Source organism: Acomys minous, assembly GCF_964271855.1.
Source record: "Acomys minous genome assembly, chromosome: 2".
In the NCBI taxonomy this organism is placed as follows: Eukaryota; Metazoa; Chordata; class Mammalia; order Rodentia; family Muridae; genus Acomys; species Acomys minous.
In genome coordinates this window covers 58,976,916-58,993,332 of record NC_140484.1, presented here as the reverse complement: position 1 = coordinate 58,993,332, position 16,417 = coordinate 58,976,916, and the positions used below count along the sequence as shown (strand labels likewise).

General features: G+C 48.5%; 1 protein-coding gene across 3 annotated transcripts in view; it reads right to left on the bottom strand.

The window, feature by feature from the left end:
• Positions 1-1,254: 1,254 nt before the first annotated feature.
• Positions 1,255-16,417, bottom strand: part of TUBGCP2 (tubulin gamma complex component 2) — a 25,715-nt gene continuing 10,552 nt past the window's right edge. For 2 of the 3 annotated variants that reach the window (XM_084755635.1, XM_084755636.1), the window contains exons 6-18: positions 12,528-12,735; positions 12,082-12,281; positions 11,434-11,623; positions 10,627-10,772; positions 9,772-9,952; positions 9,335-9,515; positions 7,702-7,874; positions 7,273-7,401; positions 5,480-5,600; positions 5,046-5,189; positions 4,117-4,245; positions 2,738-2,901; positions 1,255-2,156 (exon numbers count right to left, since the gene is read on the bottom strand). In XM_084755635.1, the coding sequence (XP_084611761.1) occupies positions 2,021-2,156; positions 2,738-2,901; positions 4,117-4,245; positions 5,046-5,189; positions 5,480-5,600; positions 7,273-7,401; positions 7,702-7,874; positions 9,335-9,515; positions 9,772-9,952; positions 10,627-10,772; positions 11,434-11,623; positions 12,082-12,281; positions 12,528-12,735 (2,102 nt within the window). In that variant the 3' untranslated portion in view covers positions 1,255-2,020. The remainder of the gene's footprint in view (positions 2,157-2,737; positions 2,902-4,116; positions 4,246-5,045; positions 5,190-5,479; positions 5,601-7,272; positions 7,402-7,701; positions 7,875-9,334; positions 9,516-9,771; positions 9,953-10,626; positions 10,773-11,433; positions 11,624-12,081; positions 12,282-12,527; positions 12,736-16,417) is intronic. The other variant, XM_084755637.1, reaches the window with a different exon arrangement.

Below are 16,417 nucleotides of genomic sequence, written 5' to 3'. Positions count from 1 at the left end.
GAAATGATGGCTACTCAATTCATCATGCAAGACAGACTCAACTTATTCCCAGCCTCAGCCAGCAGGTGCTCTGGAGGGTTTGGAGTTGGGCTCCACGCAAACCTCGGAGCTGCAAGGCAAAGGCTAGAGGCATGGGTTTCTGCGCTCCTGGAGACAGGCCAGTGAGTTCCACTACTCTGTCTGGCATGTGTTCTAACAACACTGGGTTGGCAGAAGGACGTTTACTTAGGCAAGCTGGCACATGTTACAAACCAGGAAAAACAAAACAAAACAAAAAAAACCCTCAACAAAACGTGGCTGAAGAAGCAAGCACCCCAGGGGGGCTCTGCTTAGCTAGTCAGTCTTGACTGGGCCATCCAGTCTTATCATCTACTCAAGGACAATGACCAAGAGATCTGCCTCTGGTTCTCAAACCTCCCAACACTTCCTCACTCCCCAAGCCCACCTGGGGCTGAAAAGGACACATCTATTTCCAGGAAGGGCAGCTTAGCTCCAGCAGGCCTCCCTGGAGCAGGGGAGTGTCCTATCAAGGATAGACATATTGTCTACTCCAGGCCTAAAGCAGAAAGCCACTGAGACAAGGCAGCTACAACCAAACCTGTTAGCCACTTGGCTGAGTAATTTCAAAAGCCAAGACTTGCATCTAACAGACAAAGGGCGTCCCAGCCTCTGGGTCAGGCAAGAGTAGCTTCCAGTTTGAAGCTTAGCCTGTCTCCAAGGATGGTCCTCAGAGGATACCCCTTAAGGGTTCTTGGTGAAGGGCTGGGTACACCCTGGCCACATGAGGGTGTCTGCAGTTTGGAATAATGCTGCCCCCTAGTGCTGGATACAAAGGCAGCCCCCAAATATGTAGAGAACAGTCCCAACCCCAGGCCACACCTCCTTTGGCATCTTCTAATTATATTGCTCCTTGTACAGACTGGATTTTAAAGGCAGTTAAGTCTGGGGAGACCTTCCTCTGGTACAGGCAGCTTCCATTTTTATTCTTTTTTTGTTTTGTTTTTCAAGACAGGGTTTCTCTGTGTAGCCTTGACTGTCCTGGACTCTTTGTAGACCAGGCTGGCCTCGAACTCACAGTGATCCGCCTGCCTCTGCCTCCGGAGTACTGGAATTAAAGGCGTGCGCCACCACCGCCTGGCCATTTTTATTCTTTTTCTGAGTACATGTACATATTTGTGTGTGTGCATGTGCATGTGCATGTGCATGTGGAGGTGAGAGACTGACACCAGATAATTTCTTCTATTACACTCCACCTTATTTTAAATTTTTATTTATTTGTAAATAAATAGATGGGTCTTTCACTGAAACTGGAGCTCATCTAGACTAAGGCAGTAAGTCCCAGGAATCCACCTACTTCCACCCCCAGCATTGGAATACAGAAGTGTTCCAATACACTCAGCATTTATGTAGGTGAGGTGCTGGTTAGACTTATGTCAGTTTCACACATGATAGCATCACTTTAGAAAAGGGAACCTCAACTGAGAAAATGCCTCACAAGATTGTCTGTGGTGCATTTCCTTGATTGATGCTTGCTGTGGGAGGGAGGGACCAGCTCACTGTGGACAGGTGGACGGTGGTGCCTCTAAGCTGGTCCTGGTCCTGGGTGTGATGAGAAAACACTTAGTAAGCCATGGGAAAAGCCAGTGAGCAGCACTGCTCCATGGCCTCTGTTCCAGTTCCTGTCTCGAGGCCCTGACATTCCTGGACGATGTACTAGACTACAGGCTGTACAATGAGCAAACCCTAGCCGCCCCAAGTTGCTTTTGGTTATGATGCTTGTTTCATCACAGTAATAGAAGCCCAAACTAAGACAGGTGATGAGGATCTGGATTTAGGTCTTCATATTAAAAAGCCTTTTACTGACTGAGCTCTCTCTCTAGCCCTCTGGAAAGCATCTAAAAGGAAATCTAGCACCTTGAAAAAGGAGCTCATTGAGCCAAGATGGCAACTCAAGTCGTATTTCAACAGTAATGACACACAGCACCCACGCTCCAGGGACACATTGTTTTAAGAAGTGAGCTCATTGTGCAGGGATGGCCACCCTGGGTGCTGGTGCTGGGGGCCCCCTTGCGACAGGCACTTGGGGGGAAGCCTTCTGACTCCTCTCTGCAGACAGACGTTCCAGGCGTTCTGCATAGAAACCATTGAAATCCAGCCTGTAGAAGAGGGAACGGGAGTTAGGGAAACTCCAGGACACAGCAGAGTCCAGCCCAAGCTGAGCAGGTGCACAGGGTCTACCATGGGCTGTCCATGTGGCAACCCCTCTTCTCCCAATCACATAAAGGTCAGTGACGGACACAACCCGGGCCTCTTCCAGGCAGAGGGAGGGGCATGCTCTACCTGTCAGTGCGGGGTACACTAGCAGGTCTCAACACTGGTGGGCCTTATTGCACGCTATGGTAATGAAATTCTGAGGGTGCTCCAGCCTTGGGAAGCCTGGCTGTGAATTTTCAGTGCTAATGACCACAGAACCTAGGGGGCCCAGGATACTAGATGGTCCCAATACACAAACTAGTATTTTTCCAAGGGCAGTTCAGGGACGGTATCCAATTCCTAGACAAAGCCAGAGCCCTTTCCCACCCCAGAGGTAAGCAAACACCCCCTCCTCAGAGTATTCACAGCTGGCCTCTCTCTTTCACGGCCTAGGCCAGACTAGGGCACCTGCTGGGGCTATGGGGAGCAGGGGTACAGTGGAAGTAGACGGCGGGGCTGGGCTTCACAGTCAGGCGACCCTTACCTGGAGATGACGCTGGCCATGCCATGTTCACAGTCACTGGTGCTGTAGACACTTAGTCGAGCCAGCAAATCAAGAAGATGGGCAGAAAAGTTTTTGTCAAAGTTATTGATGGTGGCCTCGAAACCAGAGGCCAGCTGAGGAGTATCCACATGCTCCGACAGGTGCTGAAAATAAACCCTAGGGAGCTCAGCATTGGTTATTAGGTACACAGCTAGCCCCTCTGGGGCCACAAGCATGCACTTCTCTTTCTTCTTGATGTTTTGGTTTTATTAGTTTTGAGACAGACCACTGCCACTACAGTTCAGGCTGGCTTATGATTCTTTTTTGGAGACAGTCTCGTGTTGCCCAGGCTGGCCTTGAACTCACTTTGAATATCTGATCCTCCTGCCTCTACCTTAATGTAGGTACATGCAACCATACCCAGCCTCTTTAGTTTTTCAATGAAAGAAATTAGTTCTGAGCCAGGCAGTGGTGGTGCACACCTTTAATCCCAGCACTCAGGAGGCAGAGGCAGGTGGATTGCTGTGAGTTCGAGGCCAGCCTGGTCTACAGAGTGAGTCCAGGACAGCCAAGGCTACACAGAGAAACCCTGTCTTGAAAAACAAACAAAACAAAAACAAAAAAGAAAGAAAGACTAGTTCTGCCATATCATAAAAGATGGGAAGTTGGGGCATCAGAACCCAGCAAATAGAGAAAGATTTGGGCAGCGGGGCCCAGCACACTGGGGCTTCTCCAGGCTGCAAGTCTGATTTCAGGACTACTGCTGCTTCCTTCCTGGCCACCAATAAGCAAGGAGGATAGACCTCGTCTTCTACTGCCTTGGCTTATGGTCCTCATATGCTCTCCGACTATCCCCTATTTGCTACCTTCTGACTATGAATCCTAAGGGCTTCATAGGGGTTGTCTGTACCAACTGACTGTTCTAATCAGGGAAAAGCACTTTAGCCAGGCAAAGCTCTGTGCTCTAGGGCAGCCCAGGCCTAACCTACACAATACTGCACCATGCGTCACAACAATCTGGAGCCCAGATATGTGGAGGCTCAGTGTGAAAGAGAAGGAGGAAGACCCCAGTGGCTGTGCTGGAAACCTAAGTTCAGACCGTGTTTTCCCTGTCATAGGGGTGGCAGCCAGCAAGGGGTGACAGGAGGTCTCTGTTTTTGAGAAAGGTCTAGTCTCAAACTTGTTACGAAGCTGAACCTTGTTCTGAACAACCAATCCTCCTGCCTCCACTTCTCAGGTGCTGGGGTTCCAGGCATAAGCCAGCACACCTAGCTTTATGTTTGTCTTGTTTAAGGTTTTCTTCTCTTAAGTTTGCAATGCTAACACTGTGGCAGTGACTAGGAAGAGAGTCTCTCTGGACGAGCTGCATGGCCACTTACCTTCCTGGTAGGTTCCTTCCGGAGGCGGTCCTCAGTCCGCGCAGTCTCTGGGGGTGGCCCCTGCACACCGCCCTGCTCCAGTGTCAGCCGGCCAAGCTCACTGTCCAGTTTCATGCTCTGTGTAAATTTCTAAGGGTGGGTCATGAGGCAAGGTACGGTTAGTTCCAGACAGTGCTCCACAGAAGACAAGGACCAACAGGTGCACAGTACCCAGAGACACAGGGAACCAGAGCTGCAGACAGGGTGTAGTTCTTGGCATTCCCTGCGACTGTCAACTGAGACAGGGTGTAGTTCTCGGCATTCCCTGTGACTGTCAACTTTGACAGGGTATAGTTCTCGGCATTCCCAGGGACTGTCAACTGAGACAGGGTGTAGTTCTAGGCATTTCCTGTGACTGTCAACTGAGACAGGGTGTAGTTCTAGGCATTTCCTGTGACTGTCAACTGATTTTTCTAAGATCATGGTTATTTCCTGTTTCCCTACGTGGGAATTAACACGGCCCATAAACACCTAAGGGATGAACGTCACTGTCCCCTCTCTAACTTATCACCACCTATATCTCCTACTCCTGACTGCTCCAAGGTGCTGCTTCAAGAGCACCTGACTCCCAGCATTCTCCAGCCAGGAGGCCCCAGGCTACCCACCTGTCACCTGATACTTTCTGCAGTATTTTGGACAACTGCTTGTAATAAGTTTAACCAAACTCAGTTTTGACAAATGAATGCAAAGGCATTCAGAAGAAGCCTAAGACAGAGACCAGCACAAGAGTACTATGAGAAATAAGGGAGGCCCTGGAAAGCTTCTCAGCCAGCCTGGGATGGACTGGCCACAAAGACCAGGAGCTCTGTAAGGGCATAAGTTGTGGGACAGAGCAGCAAGCGGCAACAGCTGAGGCACTGTGCACGCCCACGGTGCCTCCTTGTCCTCACCTGCATACAATTGGTGAACATGACGCACACAGACATGAGCTTGGAGAAAACCTTCAGCAGCTCAGGGTTGGTCAGCATGCAGTCCTTCAGGCAGTTGTCAAGGAAACTTGTGTGGTGGCCAAGAACATCGTCGATGTTGGAGGCCTGCAAACAAAGGCCTGAGACTTCCGGTTCTGGCTTGGTGCTCTACTTCCTGCACAGATCCACTGCCTCAGTGGGCCTGTGGTCTCTTGGAGACTACTTGTCCTCCTCCCTCTTTCTGTCTCCTCTCTCATCTCTCTCGTGAACATGGGCAGCAAGCAGGCAGATGAGACTGTGGACATTTTTGTGGCCGCTGCGACACCTGTCTAGCATATGATGGTGCTCTGAAATGAACTACAATCTGGCTGGGAAGGAGCCTTGCAGATGTTACACTCTGTACAGCAGATACTCACGGATTTCAGGTTTTTCTCAAGGATGTGCCAGGTCGGTTCCATCACTTCAAACATCATGTAGTACTGAATATTCTGGACAAAGTTGAGCATTCGCTGCCGCAGAGTGAAAGCACCAGCAAACCTGAGTGCATAAACAACGGTTTTCCTGAGGAGGGGATGCAGACTCGGCACAAAGCACGTACACTCATACATGGTGACAGCTCCCGCCCAGAACCACACGGCAGAGTAGACTCTCGTGACCCTAGCTCCCGTGTGCAGAGTTCAGACACAAGGACAAACGACATCATCAAGGAAGATTGCCTCAGTGCTTAGGCCGGAGGACACTCACTCCCACCTCTGGCTTCATCAGGGTGTCACGTAAATGTCCTACCCAACACAACTCCCATTCCCCTGCATCCTGAAAAGACAGTGCCAACTAGCCTTGCCTCGGAGACACAGAGCAGGACTGTAGCTAACTAAGCCACCAGAGCAGGTGTAAAGGTTTGAATGATGTGTCCCCAGTTGGTGGCTATCTGGGGAGCCTTGGGGTATGCAGTCTGGGAGTGGACTTTGAGGTTTCAACGACTGGCAGCATTTGAGACCTCTGTCTCATGCTTTTGCTTCAAGAGCTGTGAGCTCTCAGCTGTTGTTCCAGCAGTCATTTCCGCCTGCTTGCTACCACGCCCCCGGGGAGGGCCTCTTACCCCTCTGGAACTATAAGCTCAAGATAAAACCTTCATTTTGAATTTGTCTTGGTTATGGTGTTTGATCACAGCAGTAGAAAAGTAGCTAGGCCATCAGGTAGGTGGTAGCACCAACAACTACCACCCTGGCTGGCTCCACACACTTGTTTTACTGGGACAACTTTTTCAACCCAGGTCTATATTCTTCTTAATTATATGTATGTATGGTGTGTGTATGTGGTATCCTCACATGAGAGCAAATGCCCCAAGAGGCCAGAAGAGGAGCCCTTGGAGCTAGAGTTACAGGCACCAGTGAGTTGTCATGTGGTGTTGGGAGCAGAATTCTGTTCTCTGTCAGAGAATCACATGCTCTTAGCCCCTGAGCCACCTCTCCAGTTCCATGAAACAAATTCTTTTTTTAATTTGTTTTTTGGTTTTTCAAGATAGGGTTTCTCTTGTAGCCTTGGCTGTCCAGGACTTGCTTTGTAGACCAGGCTGGTCTGAAACTCACAGCAATTCACCTGCCTCTGCCTCACAAGTGCTGGGATTACAGACATGTGCCACCATGCCCAGCCTCAAACAAATTCTTGAGAAATTTTACCGTTGGGGTTGGAGAGATGGCTCAGAGGTTAAGAGCACTGACTGTTCTTCCAGGGTCCTGAGTTCAATTCCCAGCAACCACATGGTGGCTCACAGCCATCTATAATGTGATATAATGACCTCTTCTGGTATGCAGGCATATATGCAGGCAGAGCACTGTATACATAATAAATAAATAAATCTTAAAAAACAAAAACAAAAACTTTTACCTTCAACCTTTCCTTTAAACACCAGCCAGCTCTACACACTAGTGTACAAAAGGTCACCAGAGCACTTCTTAGCACTTACTGCTCTATGTACTAGGGTGGGGGGTGGAGGGGGGTGAAAGGGGGAGGGAGAAATGTAAGGAGGGGCTCAGGTGCTGCAGACAGAGCCTGGCAGTCAGCTCTGTGAGGATATAGATAGTGAGTATGCAGCTAGCGGGAAAGTCATGAAAACAGGTAAGCTAAAGTGACTTTCAATTAATGTTTTCAAAGACCCCAAACAGGAGCTAATTTTCTTAGAATGAGAGTGGTGCAAAAGAGGACTCACCACTTGGCGGAGTGCAGGGCATGCTGCTTGGCGGTCTTGTTGCTGATCCAGACACTGCAGAGCTGCCGCTCCACATGCTTGCAGTAGAACATGTGCCGGAAGAGCATCTGGTAGCGGGTGAGCGCCTTCCTGCAAAGAGGGGCACGTCAGGAACCTGGGTAAGGCAGCCTGGGCTTTCGACTGTCTGCAGGGTGGCACCAACAGACAGTAAGAAGAACCCTGCGTCCTACAGCGTGAGGCTGCCCACGCAGGCAGGTCTGACTCCCACCCACACCTGCACTGAGCTGGAAAAGTAACTAAGTTTCTTAAATACTAGTAGAGGTTATACACCAACTGAAAAGCCTTAACTAAACAGTTAGGTCAGGATATATATAGGTCAGTGGTGAGCACTTGCCTGACCATAAATGGCCTGTGTCACACAGGCCTCACCTGTTGATAATCAGTGATAGTGGCCATTTAACCATATAGTCAAAGGAGAAGGCCTCCAGACCACTCAGTGTGAGCTCCGTTGGGTCAGCATGTGTCATTGCCTTCTCCTGCTTGGTCTCGATGGCCAGAACCCGCAAAAGCTGCGTGATGAGGTCGTGAGGCATCAGGTCAATCTTGGGGGTTAAAGAAAAGAAATGATACACACAAAATTGTCTTAACCCTTACCTACCCATGAATGGAGTGGGAAAGCAAGTTTCTTGAATACTATTAGAGGCTAACCACCACTGATAACCCTTAACTAAAAAGTTAGGTCTGAGGCAGGAACAGGGGTCCATGCCTTTAATCCCAGCACTTGGGAGGCAAAGGCAAGCAGATCTACATGAGTTCAAGCTTGGCCTGGTTTACACAGTGAGTTCCAGGACAGCCAGGGCTATGTAGAGATCCTGTTCCCAAGAAGCAGTTAGGTTGTGATGTCTGTAGTGCGCTGGTAAGCGCATGTCTGGCATGTGTGAGGTCCTAGGTTCTACACCACACAGGAAAAAATTAAATCAAAGCACCTTCCATTAAAATGGAAGAGAAAATATAGGAAGCTTACTTTTTAAAGACTCACTTTTGTATTGTGTGTATCTGTGAGTAACTACATGTGTGTACGTAAACGTGTGCACATCTTATGCCTGTGGAAGTGAGTGAGAAGAGGGCATCAGACACACTGGGACTAAAGATGCAGCTACCCATGTGGGACCTGGGAACTAAACCAAGGTCCTCTGCAACAGCAGCAAACACCCTGGTGCTGGCTAGTTTTATGTCAAATTGATACAAGCTAGAGTCATTTGGAAAAAGGAAATCTCAAAAAAATGCCTCTAATTTGCCTATAGGCAGATCTGCAGTACATTTTTAAAATTAGTGTTTGATATGGGGTTGCCCAGGCCATTGTGGGTGATAGTACCTTTGGGCTACCAGTCCTGTGTTTTGTAAGAAAGCAGGCCGAGCAAGCCATGAGGTGCAAGGCAGTAAGTAGCACCTCTCTATGGCCTGCTCACCAACTCCTGCCCCCAGGGTCCTGCCCTGTCCTCCCTCCCTCAGTGATGGAGTGTGATGCAGAACTGTAAGCTGAAATAAACTCATCCCCCAAGCGGCTTTTGGTTATGGTGTTTATTATGGCAATAGAAACCTAGAACAACCCTGACCCACTGACCCATCTCTCCAGGTCTACAGTAACATTTTACATGTTTTTGCTGTTGTTATTATACGTGAGAAACCATGGGGGAAACTGAATAAATCCTAAGAGTGAAGACTTTTTAAGTTCCCTGCGAAGATGAAGCATACTTGGTGAGATATTGGGCAGTAATTATTATGGACAAACAGCACTGTCTACAACATTAATTACTTATTAGAGCCAATCAATGTCAGTGTGATAATGGCTCCTATAAGACATAAATGACACAACATAGAAAAGACAAGAAAAAAAACAAACCAAAACAGAAAGAATAAAGGAAGAAAAGCACCAACAGCCCACAAACAAATCCAATGCTCATCATGTAACAGTCATGACAACGCACCCACTCTAACCCTGCTTGTCAAAGGCCCACAGATGGAATGTCAGATGAGCAGACATGACGAACACTGTCCTCACCTTCAGGTCATCTTTGAAGGGGTCAGTGTTGGCAGTGCTCATTCGCAGGGCCAGCTCCAGCAGAGCCTCCAGGCGCGTGGGTGTGATGTCCTCTACTGGCTTCCTGAGCTCCTCTTCAGTAAGGTCCATGAAGTGCACGAAGAAGTCCCCCTGGTCCATCAGGAAGTAGCGCTTGATGGACCTGTGCCAGGGAGGGTTTGTTGAACACACTGCCTGACTCCGGCCCTCAACATATAAGGTAGAGGGTTGGTTGCCCTCAGTGGGACATGGAGCTACTCTGCTCAGGCATGGCAGGGGAGGGGCTGACAGCAAGGAGCTGAGAGACATATTGACCCTGTCACCTCACACTGGGGCTGCAGAGAGCTTGTACACAGACAAAATAGTTGCTGGGAGGACCATTCTCCTCTCAGCCCCGTGGATGCGAAGTGAAATCCAACCTCAGGTGTGCCACCAGCTCCTTCTCCTCCATGAGGAAGTCCAGCAGCACCTTGCTAGCGTAGTTAAACGCCTTCTCAATCTGTTCCACGTATGCCCGCTCTTTGAGGGTGTAGATGATCTCTTTGGCTACGGGACAGGTGACATCATGACCACATTCTCTAACCACATTCAGGTATTTTCCTGCGGGGGGGGGGGGGGGAAGAGAAGGAAGGAAGGTAGATCCAACACCTTTGTACAAGTTGAGTCTCAGGCCTTTATGAAACCAATCAAACAGGAGGTGGTGGCCCAGACATGAGGTACATTTTATTGCCTGTCCTTGAAAAGATTGCGCAATAGTAACCTGCAATGGCACTTCAGGTCTGCATTTCATAGGAAGGATTCTGAAAGAGCCTTGAGAGCTAGACCACTAAATAATCTCCTAATTAATCTTCTAATTCTGTTTATCTCTTGGAGCAGAGCACATATGTCAAGGCCCCAAGAATTTGCCTAATATCTACATCAGGTCCTAACCTGTACAATGCAACTGGAAGATGCAGCCGGCCTGGGAGGTGTGGCTTTCTCATAGCTTTTCTTGCTATATGATGAAGTTCTAGATAATAAAACCCAATCCAGAAAGCTATGTCTGAGGCAGACAGCTTCCTGATCGGGGTAGAGGAAGGGGGGGCGGGTTGGGCAGAATAAAGTCACGGAGAGCTAGGAACTGCCAGTGGACAGCAGCTCAGGGTAGCAGGCCATTCCCAGCTAAGTCACCTCCAGGGGCAGAGGGGCTGGAAGGCCGTGATAAGCCACAGGTCCCATGGTACAGTGTGAAGAGGCCGCTGACCTCCGTGGAGGGCCGTGCAAACAATAGTCACCTGTGCTGAGGATCTTGCCTGCCACCTTCTGCAGGAAGGCCGGGATCTGCTGCGGCAGCACGGTGTAGCGCTGGTCCCAGTACTTGTCGTTGTAGTCCTCCTGGATCTTCTCCTTCTGCAGCTCGTGCTCCTCCACCATGAACTCACTGAAAGTCAGCCACACAGGGTTTCAGGCCACGACAGGGCAAGGCTGGCCGACTCAGGGCAGCCACATACTTCCAGAAACATCTTGCACAACTCTTCAACTGAGAGCCGAGTAACGCTAGCCTTACTTGGGTGTCTGAGGCAGAGCTAGGTGGCTTCTTTCCTACTCTCCCATTATGGCCACAGAATGACTTGTCCTGAGGATGTGGGTCTATCAACAACAGAATCAGACCTTCCCACAGAGTTTCAAGAACCATTTACTTGTGGCCAGATAGAAACTACACTCCTTCCTAGGCTCAGCACACCAGATTCCTTTGTTTGGCCCCTCCATAAAGAAACACAGGCCCACTCTGGGAGAGCACATGCAAGGCCCGGGTTTCATCCCCAGGACAACAGGACAGAGTTCTCTGCGAACCGGTCACTTGCTTTACATGGCCAAAGGCATCATGCTGACGTGGCACTCAACCACATGGAAGTAGTGACACGGGCTCTAGAATTGACACAATGTTCAGCAGGATGAAGCCACTGAAAGGCAGCCAGTGAGTGACACACACACTCTTCAGCTTACAGTTGACTGTTGTGTTGAGGACCCATTAGTCTCTTCTCAGACTAATGCACAGTGCAGAGTCCAGGTGAAAGGTATCTGGCACCCATAAGCCCTACCTGTATGGGTCATGAATGATGCCCCTATAGATCCACTTCTCCAGGATCTCAAAGTAGGGTGCGCTGGCTGCCTTGGTCAGATAGAGGCACAGCTCCTGGGCCTGGCTGTCCCCCGTGTAGTTGAAGCTCCTATCATGGAGAAGGCTCAGCGTCGACCCGCCCATACACTCGCCTTTATCCACTGAGGTGGCTGTGGGCAGAAGTGAGTGGCTCACTACCCAGACGTCTATGCACCCCTGGCAGGCAGGACCCCTGCCAAGACAGGTGCCAGATGCTAATGCTACAGTTGCTAAGAAGCCTATCAAGAAAAGCTTCCAGGCCTACCGTGGTGGCACACAGGCAAATCCCAGCACCTGAGAGACTGAAGCAAGGTGACTGCAAGCTAGAGGCCACTGTGGACTACACAGTTAGCTTGCTACTAGCCTAGAATACATAATGAGACCCTATCTCAAAAAACAAGAAAAAGGAAAGAAGGGCTCCGGAGCCTTCCTTTCATAGGTCACTAAAACAAGATGTGACCGGAACTTTGCCTCATCGGCCTGCTACCAGAGAGTAAAATATGAATGGCCAGCCACAGCCAGAACGGCCCTGCCACACGCTGCTCTAGGGAGCCCTCCACCTGCAGCCCCTCCACCAGCAGGTCCGCACCAAGGGAGGCAAGGATGTCGACGGTACGCATGGCTGGCTGGATGTAGAACCAGAGCTTCTGCAGTGAGAGGAGGCCCTGCCTGTGCAGCTGTTCCAGTTGTGTGACCAGGATCAGGTATTCCTTTACCAGGGTCCTCATGGCAGCAGCTAAGGCATGGTTCACCTGCCCATATTCGAATGAAGACTTCTCCTCAATGAACCTACAGCAAAGATACATGGGACATCCTGGGGGAAGAGCTAAATCTCCAAACAGAAGTTGAGCTAATCCAAGTCCCCTTCTCACTCAAGAAGCAAATTAATCTCTCCAGTACTTACAGCCAGTGGGAACCTGTGGCAATAAGAGTTGAGTCAGGATGGGGATTGGTGACTCACAGGCTCTTCAAAATTTATTGAGGAAGAAGGGAGAATCACAAGCCAGGGAAGGACCTGTTTCATGAGGGACTCACCTGGTCACAGTAGAGTAGCTGGCAGCCACTGGGAGGATTCTGTTTACCAGCTCCCGGATGGACAGGTCCAGGTTGGGGTCCACAAGGAAGGTACGGTTCTGCCTCCCAGCCAAGGGCTGAGCAGTGATGTACCTGCCATCAACACCCACAAGCACATAGAGCAGATCTTCCACCACTGCTGACTCCTGGGAGGCCAAGGGCAGTGTACCTGCAAGGCACAGGCAACGCTAGACTCAGGCGCCCCCAGCCGCCAGCTCCATAACTTTATCAACCTCGTGCACACAGAGGGGCGGAAAGAGAAAGTGATTCCCTGGTATAGTCTCAATATGAAACATACTCCACAGACTGTGCTCAATGTTTGACCCTTGGCTGGGGCACTATTTGGTAGGTTCTGGAAACCCCAGGACATAGGACATGGTTATAGGAATTAGGACACTGGGGGGTATACCTTTGAAGGGTACATTGGATTCCCAGCTCTTTCCTTGATCTGCTTCCTGTCCATAGGTCTAGCCTTCCACATCTAGGGTTGTTGATGTTCTGTCTCACCATGGGCTCAGAACCAATGGGGCAGGAGACAGAAGCCACCCGCCCCGCCCCTCCCCACCTTAAGCTGTCCTCTGAGTTCTCACAGCTATGCAAAAGTAACAAATAAAGTTGGCTCCAACAAGTTATACTGTTGCTGTAACTAAACCCAGCCAAGTGGTTCTTAGGAACTGGTTTTGGGGGGAAAGTGGAAATGTTTGGAAATGCAGGCTGAAGAAGCCTAGAATTTAAGCAAACTCTGTGGGCAATTCTTATGAGCTCAGATGATCAGAACACCATAGAATTCATAGGAATAGAGAGTGAAAGGCAGGCTTATCAGGTTTCAGATAGGAGCAAAGACTTGAGGCCATTTGTACATTTAGCAAAGAATTTATGCTCATACTATTTGTGCCCTGATAATTTGTGTGAGGGGCTGGAGAGATGGCTCAGAGGTTAAGAGCACTGCTATCTTCCAGTGGTCACGAGTTCAATCCCCAGCAACCACATGGTAGCTCACAAACATCTCTAATGATGAGATGTGGTGCCCTCTTCTGGCCTGCAGGTATACATGATAAATAAATAAATCTAAAAAGAAAGAAAGAAAACATTTATGTGAGTCTGAGTCTAAATACACTACTTAAGTCTAGTGAAGTAACTTTAAAGGGAGTCATTCCCTCAGGCTACAACACGGTTATCCCAGGCCCCTTTACATGGGTTTCACAGTGAGTATGGGGGGAAAAAAAAGTAGAGCATGAAGACTTGAGAAGTTACAGTTCAATCAGAAAAGACCATGAAAAAGTGGGGCTAAAATAGGCATGGTTCCTGAAGAGATCAGCATCATTAGAAAAAAAGCCAATTAGGGGCTGGAGAGATGGCTCAGTGCTTAAGAGTACTGTCTGCTCTTCCAAAGGACCCAGGTTCAATTCCTAGCACATGGCAGCTCACAACTGTCTGTAACTTCAGTTCCAGGTAATCTGACACCTTCATACCAATGCACATAAAATAAAAATAAATTATTTAAAAAAGAAAGAGAGAAAGAAGCCAATTAAACAGTGTCTCCAAGACACAGCAGGACTCAAGCAGCTATGAACTCAGAGACTGTGGTGGCACGCAGAAGACCTGCACAGGTTCAAACCAGACAGGGTCTCAGCACTGAGAGGAAAGTGGGCACAAAGCTCCTCTCTTAATCAAGAAGCAACGTGCAACTGATATTTGCTGGGAGCAGGAAAGTCAGTTTTCTCCAATAGTGTCACTGGGTTTATCAGTCATAGGGCACTCCCATGCCTAGGACTAGTTGGCTAACTAACATACAACCAACTTCACGAATTTTTTTGTGGGTTTTTTTTGTTTTTGTTTTTGTTTTTGTTTTTGTTCTTATTGGTATTTTCCTCCTTTGTTTTGTATTTTGTTTTAAACATGAGAGAAAGAACATAAAGCTGGGTGAGTAGGGAGGTGAGAGGATCTGGAAGGAGTTTGAGAAGAACAAACATCATCAAAATATATTGTGTGAAAAAAATTGTTTTAACTAAGAAAAGAAGAAAGAAGAAAAGAAGCAGTAGCCAATTGTTGGAGATGCAGTTCATTGGGAGTGTTTGCCTGGGACCCATGAGATCCTGGGCTCAATCCTTGGTACTAGAAGTATAAAGCCAATCATTTTGCATCTTAACAACAGGAAAGATTCCTTGTAGGTATCTTAAGAACCAGCCAGACTCCAAGTCTACAGGCTCCTTCCTAGTCATTCTTCTAACAGTCCCTCTTGGAAGGGGAATGTTTACTTTGTGTCACTGCATCTTGGAATTGTGTAACTTAAATTTCAGAGACACTCTGGACTTTGAAAAATCGTGGAAATGTTAAGACTTTGGGTCCTCTGGAGAGGAACTAGAAGTGTTTCATATCATGAGACACCATGAACCTCTGGAAGCTCGGGAGAACCGTAATGACTTGAATATGAAATGGTTTCCCACACTTGGTCCCCACCTGGTGGCACCATTTTGGGAAATCCTGGAAACTTTAAGAGAGGATATAGAGGAAGTGGGTTAGTAGGGGTGTGCCTTTGAAGTTTATGCTTGGTCCTTAGCCCCATGCTTGCTCTCTGCTTCCTGACCACCATATGGTAAACAGACTCCTTCCACAGGTTCTTGTTGAGGATTTTTTAAAAAAAGATTTATTTATTCATTATTTATACAGTGTTCTGCCTGTAGTCCAGAGGAGGACACCAGATCTCATTACAGATGGTTGTGAGCCACAGTGTGGTTGCTGGGAATTGAACTCAGGACCTTTGGAAGAGCAGACAGTGCTCTTAACCTCTGAGCCATCTCTCCAGCCCCCTTATTGAAGAATTTTAATCCAGCAATATGGCTACTTCGGCTGGAATACAGACATGGCTTTAATCCCAGGAGACAGAGGCAAGCCGATCTCTAAATTCAAGGCTAGCCTGGTATAGAGCCAGTTTAGAAAAGCTTAGGTCTAAGCGTGGTGGTACACACTTTTAATCCCAGCACTCAGGAGAGAGAGGCATGCAGATCTCTGAGTTCAGTTCAGGCATTTTGGTTGAGTTGAGTTGAGAGGCTGTAGAGCTGAGTTCATGGCAGTTCAGTTCATGGAATTGAGAGGCAGTTTTTACCAGAAGAGTTTTACAGAGAGAGGTTGAAGAGAGAGCAAGCTAGACACAGGTGAAGACAGAAGGCAAGGGAATGAGAAAGAGCCAGAAGATTAGAACAGATTGCCAAAATTAATATGAAAAGCAGAACAACTCAAAGACCAAGAGAGAAGTCAGATTGAATCAATCAGCTTGGAGAAAGGAGTTTGGGCCAGAAAAGTTGAGTTGAACCAGCCAGCCAGAGTTCAGAAAGTGGTAGAAAGGGTGAGTTTACTCAGCAGTAGGTCTCAGAGGCTGAAGACAGTCTAGGCCTAGGTTAGATTGTACAGAGGCTAGAAGCTTCCAGGACTAGGCCTACACTAGCAGACAGAGGCAGTGAGCCTCCGAGACGACAATACATCAGAAGAATAAAAGTTCCTTTTACATGTTCTATCTACCATGATTCTCTGTCTCACCAGAACCAACAGAGCCAATGACTGTGAACTTACACCTCTGAAACCATGGACACAAATAAATCTTTCCTCCCGTAAGTCATTTATGCCAGGCATTTGGTTATAGCAGTGAGAAAGCTAATGTGCTATCCTTGGCTGCTGTAACAGTCTGCTTGAGGACCACAGACTCCGAATACCAGGGGGAAGGTGGAAGCTGGGTAATGGCAAGGCCTTCCACACGTGGATCTTCTCAAGTCAGGAGTTCAGAAACACTCAGAACAGGCCAAGGATGCAGCATGTATCATCCAACAGCAAGTCTGTGTGTTCTCCAGTGAGGA